The sequence below is a fragment of the Ilyonectria robusta genome (assembly GCF_021365365.1).
Source record: "Ilyonectria robusta strain PMI_751 chromosome Unknown BGZ61scaffold_5, whole genome shotgun sequence".
NCBI lineage: Eukaryota > Fungi > Ascomycota > Sordariomycetes > Hypocreales > Nectriaceae > Ilyonectria > Ilyonectria robusta.
The window spans coordinates 238,430-254,631 of NW_025764439.1; the positions used below are offsets into that span (position 1 = coordinate 238,430).

The following is a 16,202-nucleotide window of genomic DNA, read 5'->3' on the forward strand; positions in this document are numbered from 1 at the left end:
CCCAATGTAGTAACTCAATGGGACTATCCAAAAAAACAAACGAGGCTCGGCAATGGAGTTGGGCCGCAACTGTAATTGCCGACATCCAGGCACTGGAAATTACAAATTGGCGGAACTCGGTGTTCAGTTTCGGGGATTTGATAGGACCGTCGGGAACGAGGCTCGGGCTTGGCGTTGAGTTGCCAGTGCCGACATCCGTGGCAAGTCACAGATTGGGAAACATTGTGACTAATTGTGTGACAGCTCAACGGATCTATGGGAACCCGAAAGCCGTGGCGCAAAGAGCTGAACAAGCCAAAGCCCAGTTCCAAGACAAGGCGTTATAGTACAGCCGGGATATGCCATTGGCCCAGTGAATTGTGGGGCTGAACTTCAACATGGCCGCGGAACAGCGCACGCTTATCGATGCAAGTGATAGGATTCACGGTTTGAGGTTTACATTGCACTATCTACACTGATTGGAGGATGTGGCTTGAGAAGTGGACAACTCAGAGTCCAGTTTCCTAGCCACCCGCTCAGAGTCACGATTCGCGGGAACTGCAAGTTTATATACGTTTCAGATGAGCCCGAAAATCTTCGGGGAAAAGCAAATGCCGAAAATTTTCGAATTGTACTCTAGTTAAGACCTGTCTTTGAATTGATCCCCATTCAAAGAGGTTGATTGGGACAGTTGGAGGTTGACTCGGAGGTTGTGACAATCTGGAGGCTGGTGGCGGGCTGAGTGAGGAATAAGTGGAGCTGCGGCGGGCCGGAAGACATGGTCTTGGCTGAGTGCTGAGTACTATTGACCAGTAGGAAGACAAGTTTGTGAAAGCGGGCGATAGCGAGAAGTGGCTTGGGGAAGTGATAGCTGAGAGGCAACTGGAGGCGGGCTGTCAATGGTGATCTTTGACCGAGAGTAGGGCGGGTGGAAGAGACTGAACCGGCCGAGAAATGAATACGAGACGTGGCTTTGAGGGGGGACGGCTCGGAGAGACAATCGTACGAGCAACCACCCTTTTGGAACGCAAGCCATGGTTGGGCTTGGGATTGCCTGAATCGTGTCCAGTAGGAATACATATGAAGTGCAAGTGAGCCCAGCCAAGAACACCTGTCTGAGAATACCAGAAGTGACTTGGGCGCGAGGTTTCCAGACGGGAACTCACCACGGTTCAGGCTCTGAGCTGAGCTTCGTGATTGGCGGGACAGGTCAGTTGATAGACCTGAGTGACAGTATTCCAAGACACCGCTGATGCATGTTTGTGATATCACGCGTTGGCCTTTCATGATTGGCAGGAAGCGAACAGGGTCCAGCCGAAGAATTATCTGCCGACATACGGCGACATATGCACGCAAAAAAAAGTCAAGAAATAGGTGAGGAAATTTTTTGCCAAGTTTGATCCTTCAAGCCACACGTCTGTCAGGCGAGACTCTGTAACACTGCGCGATACATTCCGTTACTTGGGCTTGAAGCTGAGAGCGTCTTCGATGCGGCCGGCTGAGTTTGGATATTTTGAGCGGGGTAACGACGTGGCTCAGGAAGCTGCAGGTCTTGCTCTTCCGATTGGCTGGTGGGTAGGGGATGGGCTTCGACATGTTTTGCGGCATGAATTTCGAGGCGCCTTGGATGGGTGAAGGACTTGGATCCGGAGGCCCGAGTCATACTCTGATGTTTCCTGTCACCTACCTAGCTGCCAAATTGACGGCATTCGGGTGACGTCCAATCTCCCCGGGCGCATCACTAAATTTACAGTATGAGGACTTGATTCAGCGCGCGAGATCACTATAAGCCGAGTGAAACGTGGCGTGGGTGGTGCATGCAGGACAGAGACAGCGGTATCATGAGGCCGGGGAGGCATCAAGACTTTCCCAGACAAGGCATCCAATCAGATGTCAAGATAGACAGAGTGACTTGCAATTTTAGGCGATACTAACAGTGCAAAATTACAGTGCGCAATTTATTACGCACAGGTTTGGTCTGGTTAAATTTCTCTGAACTTTTTCTGTGGGGCATATGTCCCTGTTACTGTCCGACAATCACCATCAAGATACGTCCAATAGAAGCCTGTACCTGGCCCCATAAGACTGCGGATGTTACCGATGTCACAGCACAGCGCGGTCTGATGTAGATGCCCGTTGTGTTGGGAGTCGATAGGACCTCTACAACCGCTTGATTTGAGCGAACACTAATGTAGCTCTCAGGTCTTTGTCTAACACGCGGGACATCTGCTTGGTGAAAAATGTGCGATGGATACAGTGCAGAAAGCCGTGTGTATAACGTGGACACTGTATCACTCATTCTCAGCCTGTCGTTTGAAAAATTCCGAACTTTACAATGGGGCATTTAGCGTCTTTTCGCAGCTGTCGAATCAGAACCAAGACAGCATGGGTCTGCATATGCAGTCAGAACTTGGTGCGACCGGCACCAGAATTCCCCAGAACCTATCCAACGAGATAGTCCAGTTACACTCCACCACACTTGAGGACTGCATGAGCAAAAGAATATCATGGACCGGCCAAAAGATTCAAGACATTTTCAACATGCCTATCCAACGAGCGTCACGCTTGGCAGTGGGCGGTACAAGGTAACCTGCTCTTTGACGACAATGAGGCTGGCTGAGCGGGAGCACTGTCCGACCGCGCATTGTTTGTCAACACGGGATCAATTCCAAGACTTTGGCTTGCGAATGGAACCAACCAGCAACGAGTCAGCCAGTCATATGGCCTGATGTGATAGCAAGCGGCCGGCCACGTCAGCGGAAGACGGGCGGATGAAACTGTCTGACAGCGTGTCTGATAAGCCGGGGTTGTGATGAGTCGTCAGATCAAGCTCGTCCCAACTACGGCATGTTCAAATGAGGAAATTCCTTCTTCCCGTCTGGTAGATGGAGCGGGGTACGATGCACCATCGATCGCAGGCCTTAAAGATAGCCCCGGTAATCGTAAGCCTCGTGCTCATTAGTTGACGCGGAGTCGTCACATCCTAGCTTCGGAACAGTTGCCGGCTCCGCGAGTATCGATAGTCGTTGTGACAGAGTTGCATGACGTTACTTCCGGGCGAGACCTGTCAGGCTCCCCGGCTTGCAGCGATGGCAGGCCTCAGAGTGCGGTTGGTCGAGAGGCAATTGGGTAACACTATCCTATCTGCCGGAGAAGGACCCGGCTCCGCCAGTATCAATAGCCGTTGAGACCGAGTTACATGACGTTGCTTCCGGCCGAGACCTGCCCGGTTCCCCGACATGCATCAACAGCAGGCCTCAAATATCGTTGGCTGAGCGGCAATCATACAACTATCCTATCTGCCGGAGAAGCATCCGACCCCGCGAGCATCAACGGATATCGAGATACCGTTACTTCCGGGTAAGACATGCTCGGTTCCCCGCCATGCATCGACGGCAGGCCTCAAATATCGTTGGTTGAGAGGCAATTCTGCAACTGCCGGAGAAGGACCCGACTCCGCGAGCATCGACAGGTGTTGAGACTCATTAGATGAGGTTACTTCCGGGTAAGACTTGCCTGGTTCCGCGGGTTGCATCGATGGTAGGCCTCAACGTACATGGCAACCTCCGTGAAGTAATCAAGGTTGGCAAAGCCAATAGTTACGTCCTAATTGCGGGTAATTCGGCCGACTCCGCGGATTCATTGATGGCGGGCCTCGAATTCGTCCGAGTGGACTGAGTTGACGCTACCCAACTGCCAGAGATCGGCCCGTCCCGCAGGCTCCGCGGCCGAAAGCCGAGCCCACCGGACTGACGGAATTGAGCGAGGGCATATGCATGCAACATGGCGATTCCTCCAGCCATTAGGATATCCAGCCGTCTCCGCGGGGTTGTATTAAGGAGGCCTCAATGCTGAGGTCCTCAATCGCATCCTTGCATTCACATAGCTCGGATAGCTTAATTGGGAAATCCTTAATTCCTCTTCGCCAGATATCCGTCCGGCCGTACGGGTTTCCTGAACGGTCAGTATGCATCAAGGTGCACCTTTCGGGATAAGCTGCAGAGCCGGCTTCCTCGATGGGGAGAGCTTCCGCCTCCCCGTTCCCATCGGAGGGAAATTCGTCCGCCCTGGATTCCCTCAAGGTAAGCTGCCAAGCCCCGTCGGTCGAATAGCAAGCGTCCACGTCGCGTCCAATGTGTCCGAGTTGAGGACACCCGAAGACATGCACGATTCGTTGGTTACGGGTTGTGCCCACGGAAGGCCTGCCACGGAAGGCCTCAAAGAGCAGGTGGCCGACGGCACATTGATTGTGATACCTGTGAAAGACATGCATGCATGTCGGCGACGAAAGCCGCCGAGTTGAGGCCCCCGAGAGACGTGTACGTTGATCAGTGGCTGATTCACTCCGAGTTGAGGCCATCCGCTATGCATGATTGCTTCTCGGGGAACACAGCCAGCCATCCGGATCCTGTCAATTCCCGGCCTCAAAGTTGAGCGCCGACCGGGCTTGAAGGCATCCAGGCAATGTGCAAGTTTGGCCGCAGCTGGTTTGCTGCGAGTTGACCCCGAGTCGAGCCCAGCTGACAACCCTGCATGTATGGCGTTTTGGTCTCGGATTCCATCGGCGGAAGGCCTCACAGCTGACTTGTTTGCTTATTTTCTTGTCTCGGAAATCAAGACCATCCGAGCAATCTGCCCGTTAGTCTACACCTAATTTGCTAGGAGTCGAACCCGTCCGAAAACATGCATGCATGGCGTGTGGTCTCGCGGATTCCATCGGCGGTCGGGCTCACTGTTGACGATGAATGGTTGACTCGGCGTGATGGATTCCCGAGAGGCCCATGCTTCGGCCCTGAGGATTCCATCCGTAGAAGGCCTCACAGCCTGTTGGGCTCCAAATTGATGCCATACGAGAGACGTGAGTGATGCCTCACTCCGCTTTACCGGTCAAGGCTGCCGGCCCCTCCGCCCAGATCGAGGGATTGGCAGCACATTGTAAAATGGCCTCACATGCATGCCCAACATCACCACACACAAGCACTGGAATGCGGCCCAACCTCGCACATCTCGCCCTGTTGCATCGAACAAAGGCGTCGTAATCACCAACGGTTTCGTAGCTGGTCGTACGAGGCCGAGCGACATTTCACCAATAGGGCACGTGTGGTCAGATGTGACGCCCGGAGATGCACAATCTGCCCGTTGACTCTTACAGTGTCGGAGCCCAAGGCAGCCCATTCAACTCCTATGAGAGAGGTGGTGGCCATCCTTGTTGAAGATTACACAAGACGGACATCAATGCAGTCGATGCAGTCGCTGCGGCCCAACCCCAATCCCCCCTCTGTCTTCCCGGTTTCACCTCCCACGATGCCATGCTCAGCAACATCTTGGTGAAATAAATGGCGATTTCTTTCTTCCCACACGGCATTCACACGAAAATCGGAGCTCAAGTCATCCGCTCTGGATCAGGACCAGTTTGTTACGCCTTGGCTAGACTGCCATTTTGACCTGCGACGCGATGATTCCGCCAATGTCCTTTATCCCGAACCATGGATCCAAGCCGACCTTCATCTCCGCGCTCGAATTGCATTTATTCCCGACGACTTGACCAGACTCCCGGATTTCCGTGTCCAATGCCTCACGAGCTCCCGGAACGCCGATATCCCGGCGGGATTGACGAGAACGCCAGCCCCGAAGGGGCTTCATCCATAGACGAGCACTGCACCAAGAAGACTCTATTCCTTTTACGTATTTGCTTTCGTAGCTAGCGGGTCAATTTCACGCTCTCTAGTATGTCAGGTTCGTCTTGTGTCGCGCTGATCCCAACAGTGTTGGTTTTTGATCTATTTCACCCACGTCGACGAGAGACCGTGCTTCTCCGGCATCCAAGGATCTGGCTAGATGGATTGATTCTTCCTTAAACTCGCCTCCCGAACTACAACCACAGTAATTACGTCCGGATCGGCTGTTAGCACCCTACGTGTTTCCTGGATACATTGGTCCTGGGACCGGCAAACTGGTCTCCATGACCTACGACGCTCAACAAGCAACCCAGATGACGGGCACGACCTCCTCAGGACACGGTAGGTAATACAAGGTAGTCAATACAAGGTAGGCATTACACGGTAAGTATTACAAGGTAGGCAATACAAGGTAGGCATTACACGCCAAGATTACGCGCCAAGCATTCCTCGCTGGCTCTTCTTCCGCGAAATCGAATCAGCTCTTTCCGATTCAACCTAGTTCGACGACATAGTCAGATGGTAGGCATTCCTTGCCGGCTCTTCCTCCGCGAACTCGTATCAGATCCTTCCGATTCAACCTGGCTCGACGACATCATTACACTGGACGCCCGGCTTCAAGGACCTCCATATTGATTCCCAGAATGGCGGAGGGTCACCCATTACTCGACCACTCCAAGCGGATTAGAGTAAGGATTGCTTTGCCTCGAAAACGCCTCCGTTCCACGCCTACGTTGCACGAAAACCACCACCTATACGCTTACGTTCGACTACAACTACCTCCGGCACCCCCCCATTCCACAGCAACTGCCCGTTCATTACCGCCACGGGGTATAGAACCGTATGACGCCCGACAACAAGCAACAATATGACACTCCTCCGAGCAACCACGCAACTGTGAATTTTATCGAGTCGACGGCAAGCTGCTCCCCCCTCCAACTCACCGACGTTCATCAAAGAAACGGTTTGCGCGACGACACGAATTTTGCACGACTGATCGATCTCGAGTGGATACACCTTCAGAGCAAGTGCTATGAGTACGTACCGGGCCACGGACTGCATGTTTGGGGAATCACTACAAAGGCTTCGATGGGTCATGGGCGGGCAGAGCGGGTTGGAGGGGGCTGGGTCAGGGTGAATCAGGTTGGGGTAGGTTGGAGCAGGCTGGAGTAGGTCGGAGCATGGTATTCAGGTCATTGTGCAAGACTAGGCGGGCGTCCAAGGGAGGGTGCGAGTGGAGTTTTGGGTTTGTTTGGAAGGGAGTCGGCATTGTTTGTTATACAAAGATGTTGGGGCAATTGCGCAAGCCATAGTCGACTACGAACAAAGATGATGCCCCCTCAATAACGCACTCCTTGACGCTCCGAAAGAGTCAATGGTGATGTTTCCACGACGCCCTGGTAACTTTCATTCCTAGCCCCGGAGCTGGCCGGACTACAAAGCGCCGAAAGAGGGGACAAACGACCGCTGTGGAGACCCGGAAGGGCTCCGCTCAAGGCCGTCGTGGTGGGGCGTCGTCACTTCTGTGCGGCGGTCCTCCGGCTTTGCATTAAATATCACACGTCAAAATATCACACATCCCCGGCCGGTAGAGCCTCGATCCCCTCTCCAACCGCAAGCACGCTCATCGCCATGGACCGCACTACACCACACTTTTCAGATCCTGGCCTCAGCAGCCTCGTCGACTCGACTGAAGCACATCGCTCTTCAGACGAACCCGCACACGAGCTCTCGCAGATTCCCCCAGCGCCTCCTCAACCCGACGGCCAGAAACGGGCAATCGAATACGTGCTCGACGACACCCCAGACCAACCCCAGAAGCGACCGCGCACATCCCCCGCCAATCCTACCGACGCCAATGACCCTGTTGCGTATTGGGCCGAGAACGGGACGTGGCCGAACCCATCTCTGACGACATATCTCTCCATGCAGCCCCAGGCTTATCTACTTGCGCGGTTGAGAACCGCGTCCACCATCTCCCACAAACAATCCGACTCTGGCGTGTCAGCATCGCCCAGCGATCTGAGGCTGCCAGAGGCGGACGCGGGGTACGAATTGCTTCTTCAGACCATGGGCACGCACATGGGGGATTCCAACCAGGGCATCGCGGATACCAGCGGACGTCTTGTTGAACGCCTCCTCTCTAGCGAACAGCACGTTCCCAGGGACACCATCTTCAATGAAAGCATCTTCGAGCGTACTATTCACAATTTGCGAGGCAAGAATAAGGCTAGGGTCGTTCAAGATATTTCTCGCCTTATCGTTCCTTCGGCGGAAACACTTGCCCTCCATGACGAGAAGCTCGGATGTCTCATCGAGAGCGTCAATGAGAGCTGGAATAACTCAATCCCCCTCCTTGGTTCTCAACCCCAACCTAGCTATTCTGTGGGATTCGATCGTGAGATATTTACCGACGACCAACTGAAGAAGCTAGCGCCATTTATTGGCGACTTCACGAGGAGCACCCATTTATCTTATTTCCTTGGCACCTTCAACATGTATTTTCCGTTTCTTGCGTGCGAGACGAAGTGTGGAGCTGTAAATATGGATATTTCAGACCGCCAAAACGCACATAGTATGTCCCTTGCTGTACGGGCGGTTACTGAGCTCTTTCGTTGTGTGGAGCGTGAGAATGAGGTCCACCGGGAGATTCTTGCGTTTTCTGTCTCTCATGACAATAGCTCAGTGCGGATTTACGGTCACTATCCAGTGATCGATGGGGAGGATGCTCGGTATTACCGTCGCCTGATCCGAGCCTTTGTTCTTGACGATGGAATAGAGAAATGGACGGCTTATCGCTTCATCAAGAACCTCTACAAGATATGGATGCCGGAACACTTGAACAGGATATGCTCTGCCATTGACCAGATGCCGCTCGATTGGGGGCACTCCAATGCAGAAGCAGAAGCTTGATGCATATCGACAGTCAAAAGCTCCAAGATGGATCAACGCAACACAGTGGTGGAACATGACACGGGATAGCAACGCAGCCAAAGGTTGGAATAAGGCGGAAAATTTGAATTGAATTTAGGCAGATCGGGTCGAATAAACTCCAAATTCAAGCGCGGCACTCAGTAACTGTAGCATGCGCCACACATTGAGGTCCCTCACCGAGAGTAATAAACGCTTTCTATTTTATTGAATTGGACGGAATACATAAATAAATAAATCTGATTCCAAGGGATAAATACTAAGAATTAGTCCTTTAAAAATTTTGTTTTATCTTGAAAGTTCGAACAAGTCAACTAAATTCCGTGGTGATGTCTCTACGGCTCTTTGGCGGCTTTCATGGCTGCCCCCCCACGGGAGCTCGCCGTGCTACAAAGGGCTGAAAGACTAGCAAATGGCTGGTGTACGGGGCCTCGTATCAGGGCCTCCATCACTTCCCCGCGGCGGTTCTTTGTCGTCGATGATTGCTTTCATAGTATCTTTGTGTTAAAATTCGACATCCTTTGTGACTTTGGAGATGAGAACAGCCCACGCACGGGGGGGAGTGGAATCCTGGGTTGGTTAGCTAGCCGTCCGACAGAAGGATTATAAGGAGGAGCCATAGACTACAATGGAGATCTGGAATGGTTTACGCGAACAACGAAACTCGCAGTTGAGCCAGCATCACTTCCCTCCGACCCTCGGTTCCGCATCATTCTGCATCACATATCACAACATCTCCAATCAACCGCCTCGAACGCCCACCAACGCGCTCGTCGTCATGGTCCGCACCAGGGCACGCTGTGCCGCCGACTTGCTCGACGATACTCTAGACCAACCACCCCAGAAGCGACCGCGCACATCTGTCCCTACTGACCCCGTCACTACTGACCCTGTCACCACTGACCCCGTCGCCTTCTGGATTGAGCACGGCACATGGCCGAAACGATCCTCGGTGGCCCATCTCGACATGAAGTGTCTCGAGCCCATAAACGCATGGAACAAACCCGCGCCGTCTAAATTGATCAAAAACTCCAACTATTCCGCCTCCACAACGCACAGCAACCAGGGGCCGCGCGAGGCCAGGAATGCACCGTACAAGCACCCGGCGCACAAGACATATATGGAGGCCAGGCAGGGCACGTACATGCGAGAGTCCAAGCAGGGCATCGCGGACGCGAGCAAACGGCTTGTTGAGGACCTTCTAGCTGGGGAGCAGCAATTCCCTAGGGATACCATCTTCGACGATGGTATCTTCGAGCAAGCTTGTCTCAACTTGATAGACAAGAGCGAGACTAGGATTATTCAGGATATTTCTCGCCTTATCGTTCCTTCAGCAGAAACACTTGCTCTTCGTAATAAAAGCCTCAAGGACCTTATTGAGGGCGTTAACGAGGGCTGGAACGGCTCGATCCCACTGCTTGATGTTCATCCACAACCTGACTACTCTGTAGGATTCAGCTATACGGCATTTACCGACGCCCAACTGGACAAGCTGTCACCTTTTCTTGGTGAGCCAATGGATGATGATATGTCTTTCTTTCTTGGTACATACGAGATGCACTTTCCGTTTCTTACGTGCGAGACTACAAGTAGCACAGGGGGCCTGTATATCGCGGACCGCCGGAATGCCTACAGCATGACCCTTGCCATACGGGCTGTTACTAAGCTCTTTTGTGCAGTAAAGCGCGGAAACAAGGTCGACCGAGAGATCCTCGCATTCTCTGTCTCACATAACGGCGAGATGGTGGATATTTACGGTCACTATCCAGTATTTAACGGGGATAAGGTAAAGTATTACCGTCACCCAATCTACCGCGCTTACATCACGGCACGCGGAGGAAAAGATAGGTGGACCGCGTATCGAATCATCAAGAACATCTATGAGCTGTGGATGCCGGGGCACTTAGCGAAGCTATGCTCTGCCATTGACCAGTTGCCAAATGCTCCCAAAACCTAGGGCCATGAGGGAATAACGGGTTATGGTCTTTGAAGTTAGACCCGCAAGACTCAAGTCTACCTACTGGTAGTGCCAGTCTCAGTTAAGCTTTGCAATTAGTCAAGTCGCGCATTTGCTTGAACCTTTCAAAATATATTTTCTTTACTCAAATCTTGGCAAAATAATAAGACTTGAAGTGGTATCCTCATGGCGCCGACTGGCCCGCTCCCAATCCTTTTACCCTCAAAGCCCAACACCTCTTCCGTTCCACCGCAATGTGCAAATGCCTGTTCATTCTTCCAAAATAGGTACGTCCTTCACTATCAGCCGACGCCAGTACTGTGAATCAAAGTCCTGCTCGATCGCCTTCGTCGGCCGGTTGTGTACGCCAGATACCAGGTTCCAAACTGCCATATACCACCAAAAAAAAGACAAAAAGCACAACCAAGAAAGCCCTCCAAAGGAAAATGACAAGGAATGGAAGTAATCACCCCCCAGAATGTACAGGACGGATCGACTTCTCGTTTCGCATTCGGTGCGGTGTCGAATTGGGAGTGACGCAATTAAAAGACTGCGAGGGTCGAATGGTATCGTCGTCATGTAGCTCATGTAGAAGTTGTGGAAATTAGGCCAAGAAAAAAATGGCGGTTATCAAGAAAGAATTAAATCATGCCCCCTGGCAGCCCGTTCCCAGTCATGCTTGATGGCAGAGGTGGAGGAGCCATTGGGTGCGGGGGACTGTTGCGAAGAGATCGTGCCCGAGAGTTCATTCCGTTGGCCTCGCTGGCAGCCTTTCGAAGCCTTGATCGATAAGTTGCAGGACCCTCGTCGTCACTAGGCGCAAACGCTCCATGGGTGCCGCGTCCTTCATCTCCGCTAACGGGGCTCATGGGCATGCGGCTCCCATTCATTGGGATCCCATCATCAGGCCTGCGTACGTAGTCTGCCATAATGTTGGTCTTCCGTCGCGGGTTGATGGGAGGCAGAGGCGGTGCCACCACATTGCCGTTCTGGTGTGTTGGCGCACCGCGGTGTCCGTCTCGCTTGCCCATTGGGTCCTGTGCAGCTGGTGAAACCATCGGGGGGTCCGAGGTATCCCTGGGTCGCATCATACGCCTTGCTGATGGTTCCTGGTCCATCTTCCCCGGTTGTGCGCCGTAGGGCCGTTGAGAGTTCGGGCCGGGGCCGTAAGGAGACTGGCCTCCCTGCATCGGGGAAATTGGCGACGGCTGGCCGTGGTCGTAACCATAGGGGGGTTTGATGTTCAAGTTTGGTGACGGTTCACCGAACCGGTTGAAGCGCGAAGGAGACGGGTTGCTAGGCAGTTGAGGCCCCCTCATCATCTGGCCTTGTCGGGGCATTCCATTTGGTCCAGAAGGTGAACCCATCGGTCCGTGGTAGTCCTCGCGTGGGACCGAGCCGTTTCGGAGTCGTGCTGGCCGACTGCCAGATCGTCCACCATTGCTAGTTTCGGAGCCACTTCTATCTCGCTCGGATGGGGCACGAGACCCAGATCGAGAGCCACCACCATTCCGCGATTCCTCACTCGGCATTCGGTTGTAGGTAACAGGTGGGGGTCTTCGCTCTTGGGACTGTTGGCGAGAGCCAGGTCCTCGCATGCTCGGGGCGCGATCTCGAGTTTGAGGGGGGTTCTGAAGCGCGTGCGGCGGCGCCTGTTGAGGTGCTTGCTGTGCACCCTGCTGCGGTGCACCTTGTGGCGGCCCCTGGTACCGTGCCTGGACCTCCTGCTCCTTCATCCTCTGGAGTTCTCGACGGGCCTGTCGGAAGGCCTTGAGACCTGCGTGGACATTCTCCTTGTCGATTGAGGAGCGGCCTTCGTCTTCGTACGTGTCGTCTGACTGTGGCTGGTACTGCTCCTGCTTCTGTTGTTCCTCGGCGGCTTCATACGAGCCCGGCCGGGGTGCAGAACCGGGGGCTGGCGAAGGACCACCAAGGCCAAGCAACTTCTTGGCCTTCATTTGCCCAAGGTTCTCGCGCTCACCCCGGGTCCTATCAACCAAAGAGCCTCGGCTGGACTTGGCCTTGAGAATTCCCAGTGCGTTCGGACGAGGCGGAGGAGGGAGTTCTGAAACTGGTGGAGGAGTTGGCACCACGCTACCACTATCAGACTCGACGTAGGATGTTAGCCTCTCCCGAACCCGTCGTGCGCCATCCGCAAGATGCCTGGCGAAGTCATCCGTGTCTTTGTCTTTGTCCCCGTCCAAGTCGATCTTCGAATCGTGGGCAGAAGATGGAACTTCACGGCGACGCTGCTGATGGTCCATCGACGACTTAGATACCGTCGGGCTGGGCAAATCACTATCCATCGACATTTCCACACCTCTCTCGATGGAGTCCCAAGGGTTTGACTTCGATGCCATAGAATCGTAACTCCGCACTTCACTGCGCTCCGGGGGGAACCGCGAAGCCAGGTCCTCGTCACTTTGTCCATTGTCGTAGATGGAAGACGCACCACTGTCATGTCGCAAATGCGCACGCACCATTCCACTCAAACCTCCTGATGTCGGCCCCAACGTTGGTGAGTCCTCGGGAGACTCGCTCTTGTCGCCGCGCTTGCTCTCGAGTATCAAGGGCGTAGGGGCTGCTGATGATCTGAAAGCAGGGTGCTCATGGTCGGCAGGGCGCTCGACAGTAACTTGCGGTGCCAGCACTTCTGGGCGAGTATAGTTAACTTCGATTGGTAGCTCATCTTCGTCGTCATCAAAAAAAGTCGAGGTCTGAGGTTCCTCCTTGGCTACAGGCTTGGTCTTGAACGAGGTGGAGTCATGCTTTTCAAAAGGCCCCCGGTGAGTTGAGGGCGATCGTGACCTGGTTGTGGGAATAGAGGCGCTCGACTCAGGTCGGAAGAGATTGGTGGGGGTCTCGCGACCATGCTGGAGTTGAATTTGGCGTTGGGCATACCTTGATTCGTCATACAGTGATGGCTTGTTAGGCCCACTCGCCACTGCGGGCTTGTTCCTCTCCGCGAACTGGAACGAGAGGGATTGGGGCTCTCCAGTCTCACTAATAGGCGGGCTAAGAGGGGGAGTAGCACCAAAGGAAGTTCGCTCTTCGAACTTGTTTTGCGGATCCATGGGGGAGGAGACAGTGGTCGGGGGGCTGAAAGATCGTAGATTCGGCGCACTGGCTTTGTTGAGGAGCGACCGACTATTGGCAAATCGATCACTAAAGGTTGCGCTCGCTGGCGAAGGGACGGTTGGGGTGAGGTCTGGCGTTCTGTTGCCAAAGTTTCGCTGTCTCGAGAGGGTGTCGATTCTGGAGACGGATGATGTTTGTTGGTTATGGAGGTCCTGGTTCAGACTCTGCTCATAGAGTCTTCGTGTCCGGGTAACACTGCGCTCCATTGGTGGGGTCGGGTTCGCCGCAGCTGTAGCGGATTGCCAGTCCTTTACAGACGGAGCGGGCTGTGAGGAAGTGGTGGAGGTGGCAGCTGTGGAATTGCGCGCCGCCGAGGGAACGGATGATGTTGTTGAGCTAGTCTCCCGTCGTCGGTTGTACTCGGACTGGGGAGGTGACTCTGGTCGCGCAGGCTCTGGTTCTGGGGAATCGCTTGGGCGAGGCTCTTCTGAGGATTGCCTCTCCCTCTCTGCTTGTCGCCACTTCTGGAAAGCAGATTGGGAAACATCGTCGTCATAGAGTGCTCGGCCGGCCGTAGCGCCGCTCTTTCCGCCATTGGCAGCAATCTTGTAAATCTTCTGTCGTCCACCGAAGAGATTGTTTCCTTCAATTGGTTTGCCACGGGTCATCATGCTGCCGCCTGATGTTGAGGCAGCATCATCTGACTGGTAGGAGCTGGTCCGAGCAAAGGGTGCCCGAATTGATTCGACTTCAGCAATGTCACTGAGGCCACCAGGAAATCCAAAGTCCATCAGTCTCGATTGTCTGTTGGGGTAGAGCACGCTGTCGTCACTGGCCTTTCCAACCTTAGTGTTAGGGTCATCTTGCTCACGCAGCATGGAGAACCGTGCCGACAGGCCGGTCATGAGAAGACTGGTTCTGAAATCATCGCTGGGAGGAAGGGCGGCAGCGAGGTCGAGTTCTGGCTTGGGTTCCTCTTCCTGGGACTTTTTGTTCTTTCCAAACATCTTGAATGGGCTGGATGACTCGGACTCGACCGATGGTCGGGGAGGGGCTGGCAAGTCATCCTTGGCGGTCTTCTTTCTGCCTCTGAAGCGGTTCATTGTGACGGTTTGATTTCTGGGATTTGGCAGTTGGATGCCTCGTGCGGTTGGAGGTGGTCGATTTCGGATATTTCACTTCGTTTGTTACTTCATCCCAGATTACCGAGTGGATCGATGCTTGGTTTGAGGACGGTGTCGTGTGGTCGGACTACAACACTGTTCAAGTCAGTCATTAATCATATCAGCAACTCCCCACATCACCAGATGTTGGTCAAGCGCCATAGGGCCCTCTTTCAAGGGCCACTCAGGCTTGCATGACCCGTCCTGCGAATCTAAAAGTAGATAAACACGGCGGGTAGTGCTCACAGCCCATCTGCCACCATACTTCCATTTCCTGCTGAGGTAGGGGCGGGTGTCATACCTGGAGGTGTTGCTTGACCTGACTTCAGATGGATTCCGCTATGGGACGTGGACCCGTGATGCTCAAGTCGGCATGAAGGCTGTGCACTCGTTTGCGGGAGTCGAGGACAAGGCAAGCTGTAACGCAGAACACTCTTGACGGGAAGGCTTGTACTCGAGGGGACGAGCGGAGGTAGATAAGGGTCGTCTTGGAGGAGGTTCGTGTTGCACGCGCGGTCGATGCTCTAGTTCGCTGCGGGCCGGAGACGGGGAGCTGCAGGAGAGGATGCAGGAGGCACGAACGCAAGGTGGGCGATGGTAACGGGTCGGAGCGAAAACCCAAACTGGGAACAGTTGCAGTCGAGTTTGGCGGACGAGAAGCGTGTCTCAGAATCGGGGGGCAACGAACAAAGCAAGGTCGAGGGGCGGCGTTGTTTGCTCGGATCGGAAGGGAGAGAAAGGAGAGTGAGGTGAGGTGAGGGTCAGGTGAAGGTGAAGTAACGAGAGACGGGGAAACGGGGAAACAGTGACAAAGGGTCCCGCGCGATGCTTTGATCTGACCGGCAGTGACGGCTTTTTTCGGTCGGCGACTGAGTGTCTGGGTTTGAGGAGGACACAAGTGACTTCACGAGGAGAAAGGAAGAGAAACGAGAGAGTGTGAATGAATCAAGCAAGCCCTTGGAGACTGGAGACGGAGGAGACTGGAGACGCAGACGGAGACTCGAGAGGCTGCTGACTGGTTACAATGAGGAAAAAGAGGAGAGACACAGGCGAAAGAATGGAACGGGACCACAGCGCAGACCCCGGCCAGACCAACCAAACCGTCCAGGGTTTCGACGGGATGAGAAATTGGCGACGACGATGAAGGGGGAATTGCACTGACAAGGCCACTAGGAGAGGCGCTACAGTAGGAAGAGGCAGACGACGGAGGGAGGACAAGGTACGGAGTAGAGGGGGGTGGTTAAGAATTTGGGAGACAGGGGGTGTGCGTGGGCTCCAGGGGCACAGGGCGCTATGGCCCGCCAGGGGTCTAGGGCGGTACAGGGGTCGGGCGGTACCTACCTAGGTACGTATCTCCCTGTTTTCCCTGCGTTTCCTCGTCCTTTTCTCTTGTCGCGCACTAATCCAACTGCTGTC

General features: G+C 54.1%; 5 protein-coding genes across 5 annotated transcripts; 2 read left to right on the top strand and 3 right to left on the bottom strand.

Annotated features, from left to right (window-relative positions):
- Positions 1 to 509: 509 nt before the first annotated feature.
- Positions 510 to 1,703, bottom strand: BGZ61DRAFT_178374 (uncharacterized protein). Its single transcript, XM_046237659.1, has one exon. It carries the CDS (start codon positions 1,264 to 1,266, stop codon positions 649 to 651), a length of 618 nt encoding a protein of 205 aa, XP_046107269.1. The 5' UTR covers positions 1,267 to 1,703; the 3' UTR covers positions 510 to 648.
- Positions 1,704 to 3,781: 2,078 nt separating this feature from the next.
- On the bottom strand, positions 3,782 to 4,252 carry BGZ61DRAFT_529477 (uncharacterized protein; the record flags this gene model as incomplete). The annotated part of the gene is made up of 1 exon (XM_046253410.1): positions 3,782 to 4,252. One exon carries the CDS (start codon positions 4,250 to 4,252, stop codon positions 3,782 to 3,784), a length of 471 nt encoding a protein of 156 aa, XP_046107270.1.
- A 3,139-nt stretch (positions 4,253 to 7,391) lies between these two features.
- BGZ61DRAFT_317652 (uncharacterized protein) lies at positions 7,392 to 8,531 on the top strand (the record flags this gene model as incomplete). Its single annotated transcript, XM_046238892.1, has 1 exon — positions 7,392 to 8,531. A coding segment is annotated over one exon (1,140 nt), but the record flags the coding sequence as incomplete, so codon positions are not given.
- A 685-nt stretch (positions 8,532 to 9,216) lies between these two features.
- BGZ61DRAFT_529479 (uncharacterized protein) lies at positions 9,217 to 10,545 on the top strand (the record flags this gene model as incomplete). Its single annotated transcript, XM_046253411.1, has 1 exon — positions 9,217 to 10,545. The coding sequence occupies one exon, from the start codon at positions 9,217 to 9,219 to the stop codon at positions 10,543 to 10,545; it is 1,329 nt and encodes a 442-aa protein (XP_046107272.1).
- A 553-nt stretch (positions 10,546 to 11,098) lies between these two features.
- Positions 11,099 to 15,155, bottom strand: BGZ61DRAFT_178432 (uncharacterized protein). Its single transcript, XM_046237660.1, has 2 exons — positions 15,088 to 15,155; positions 11,099 to 14,882 (listed from the first exon to the last, which is right to left on the bottom strand). The coding sequence occupies exon 2, from the start codon at positions 14,724 to 14,726 to the stop codon at positions 11,187 to 11,189; it is 3,540 nt and encodes a 1,179-aa protein (XP_046107273.1). The 5' UTR covers positions 14,727 to 14,882; positions 15,088 to 15,155; the 3' UTR covers positions 11,099 to 11,186.
- Between the last annotated feature and the right edge of the window lie 1,047 nt (positions 15,156 to 16,202).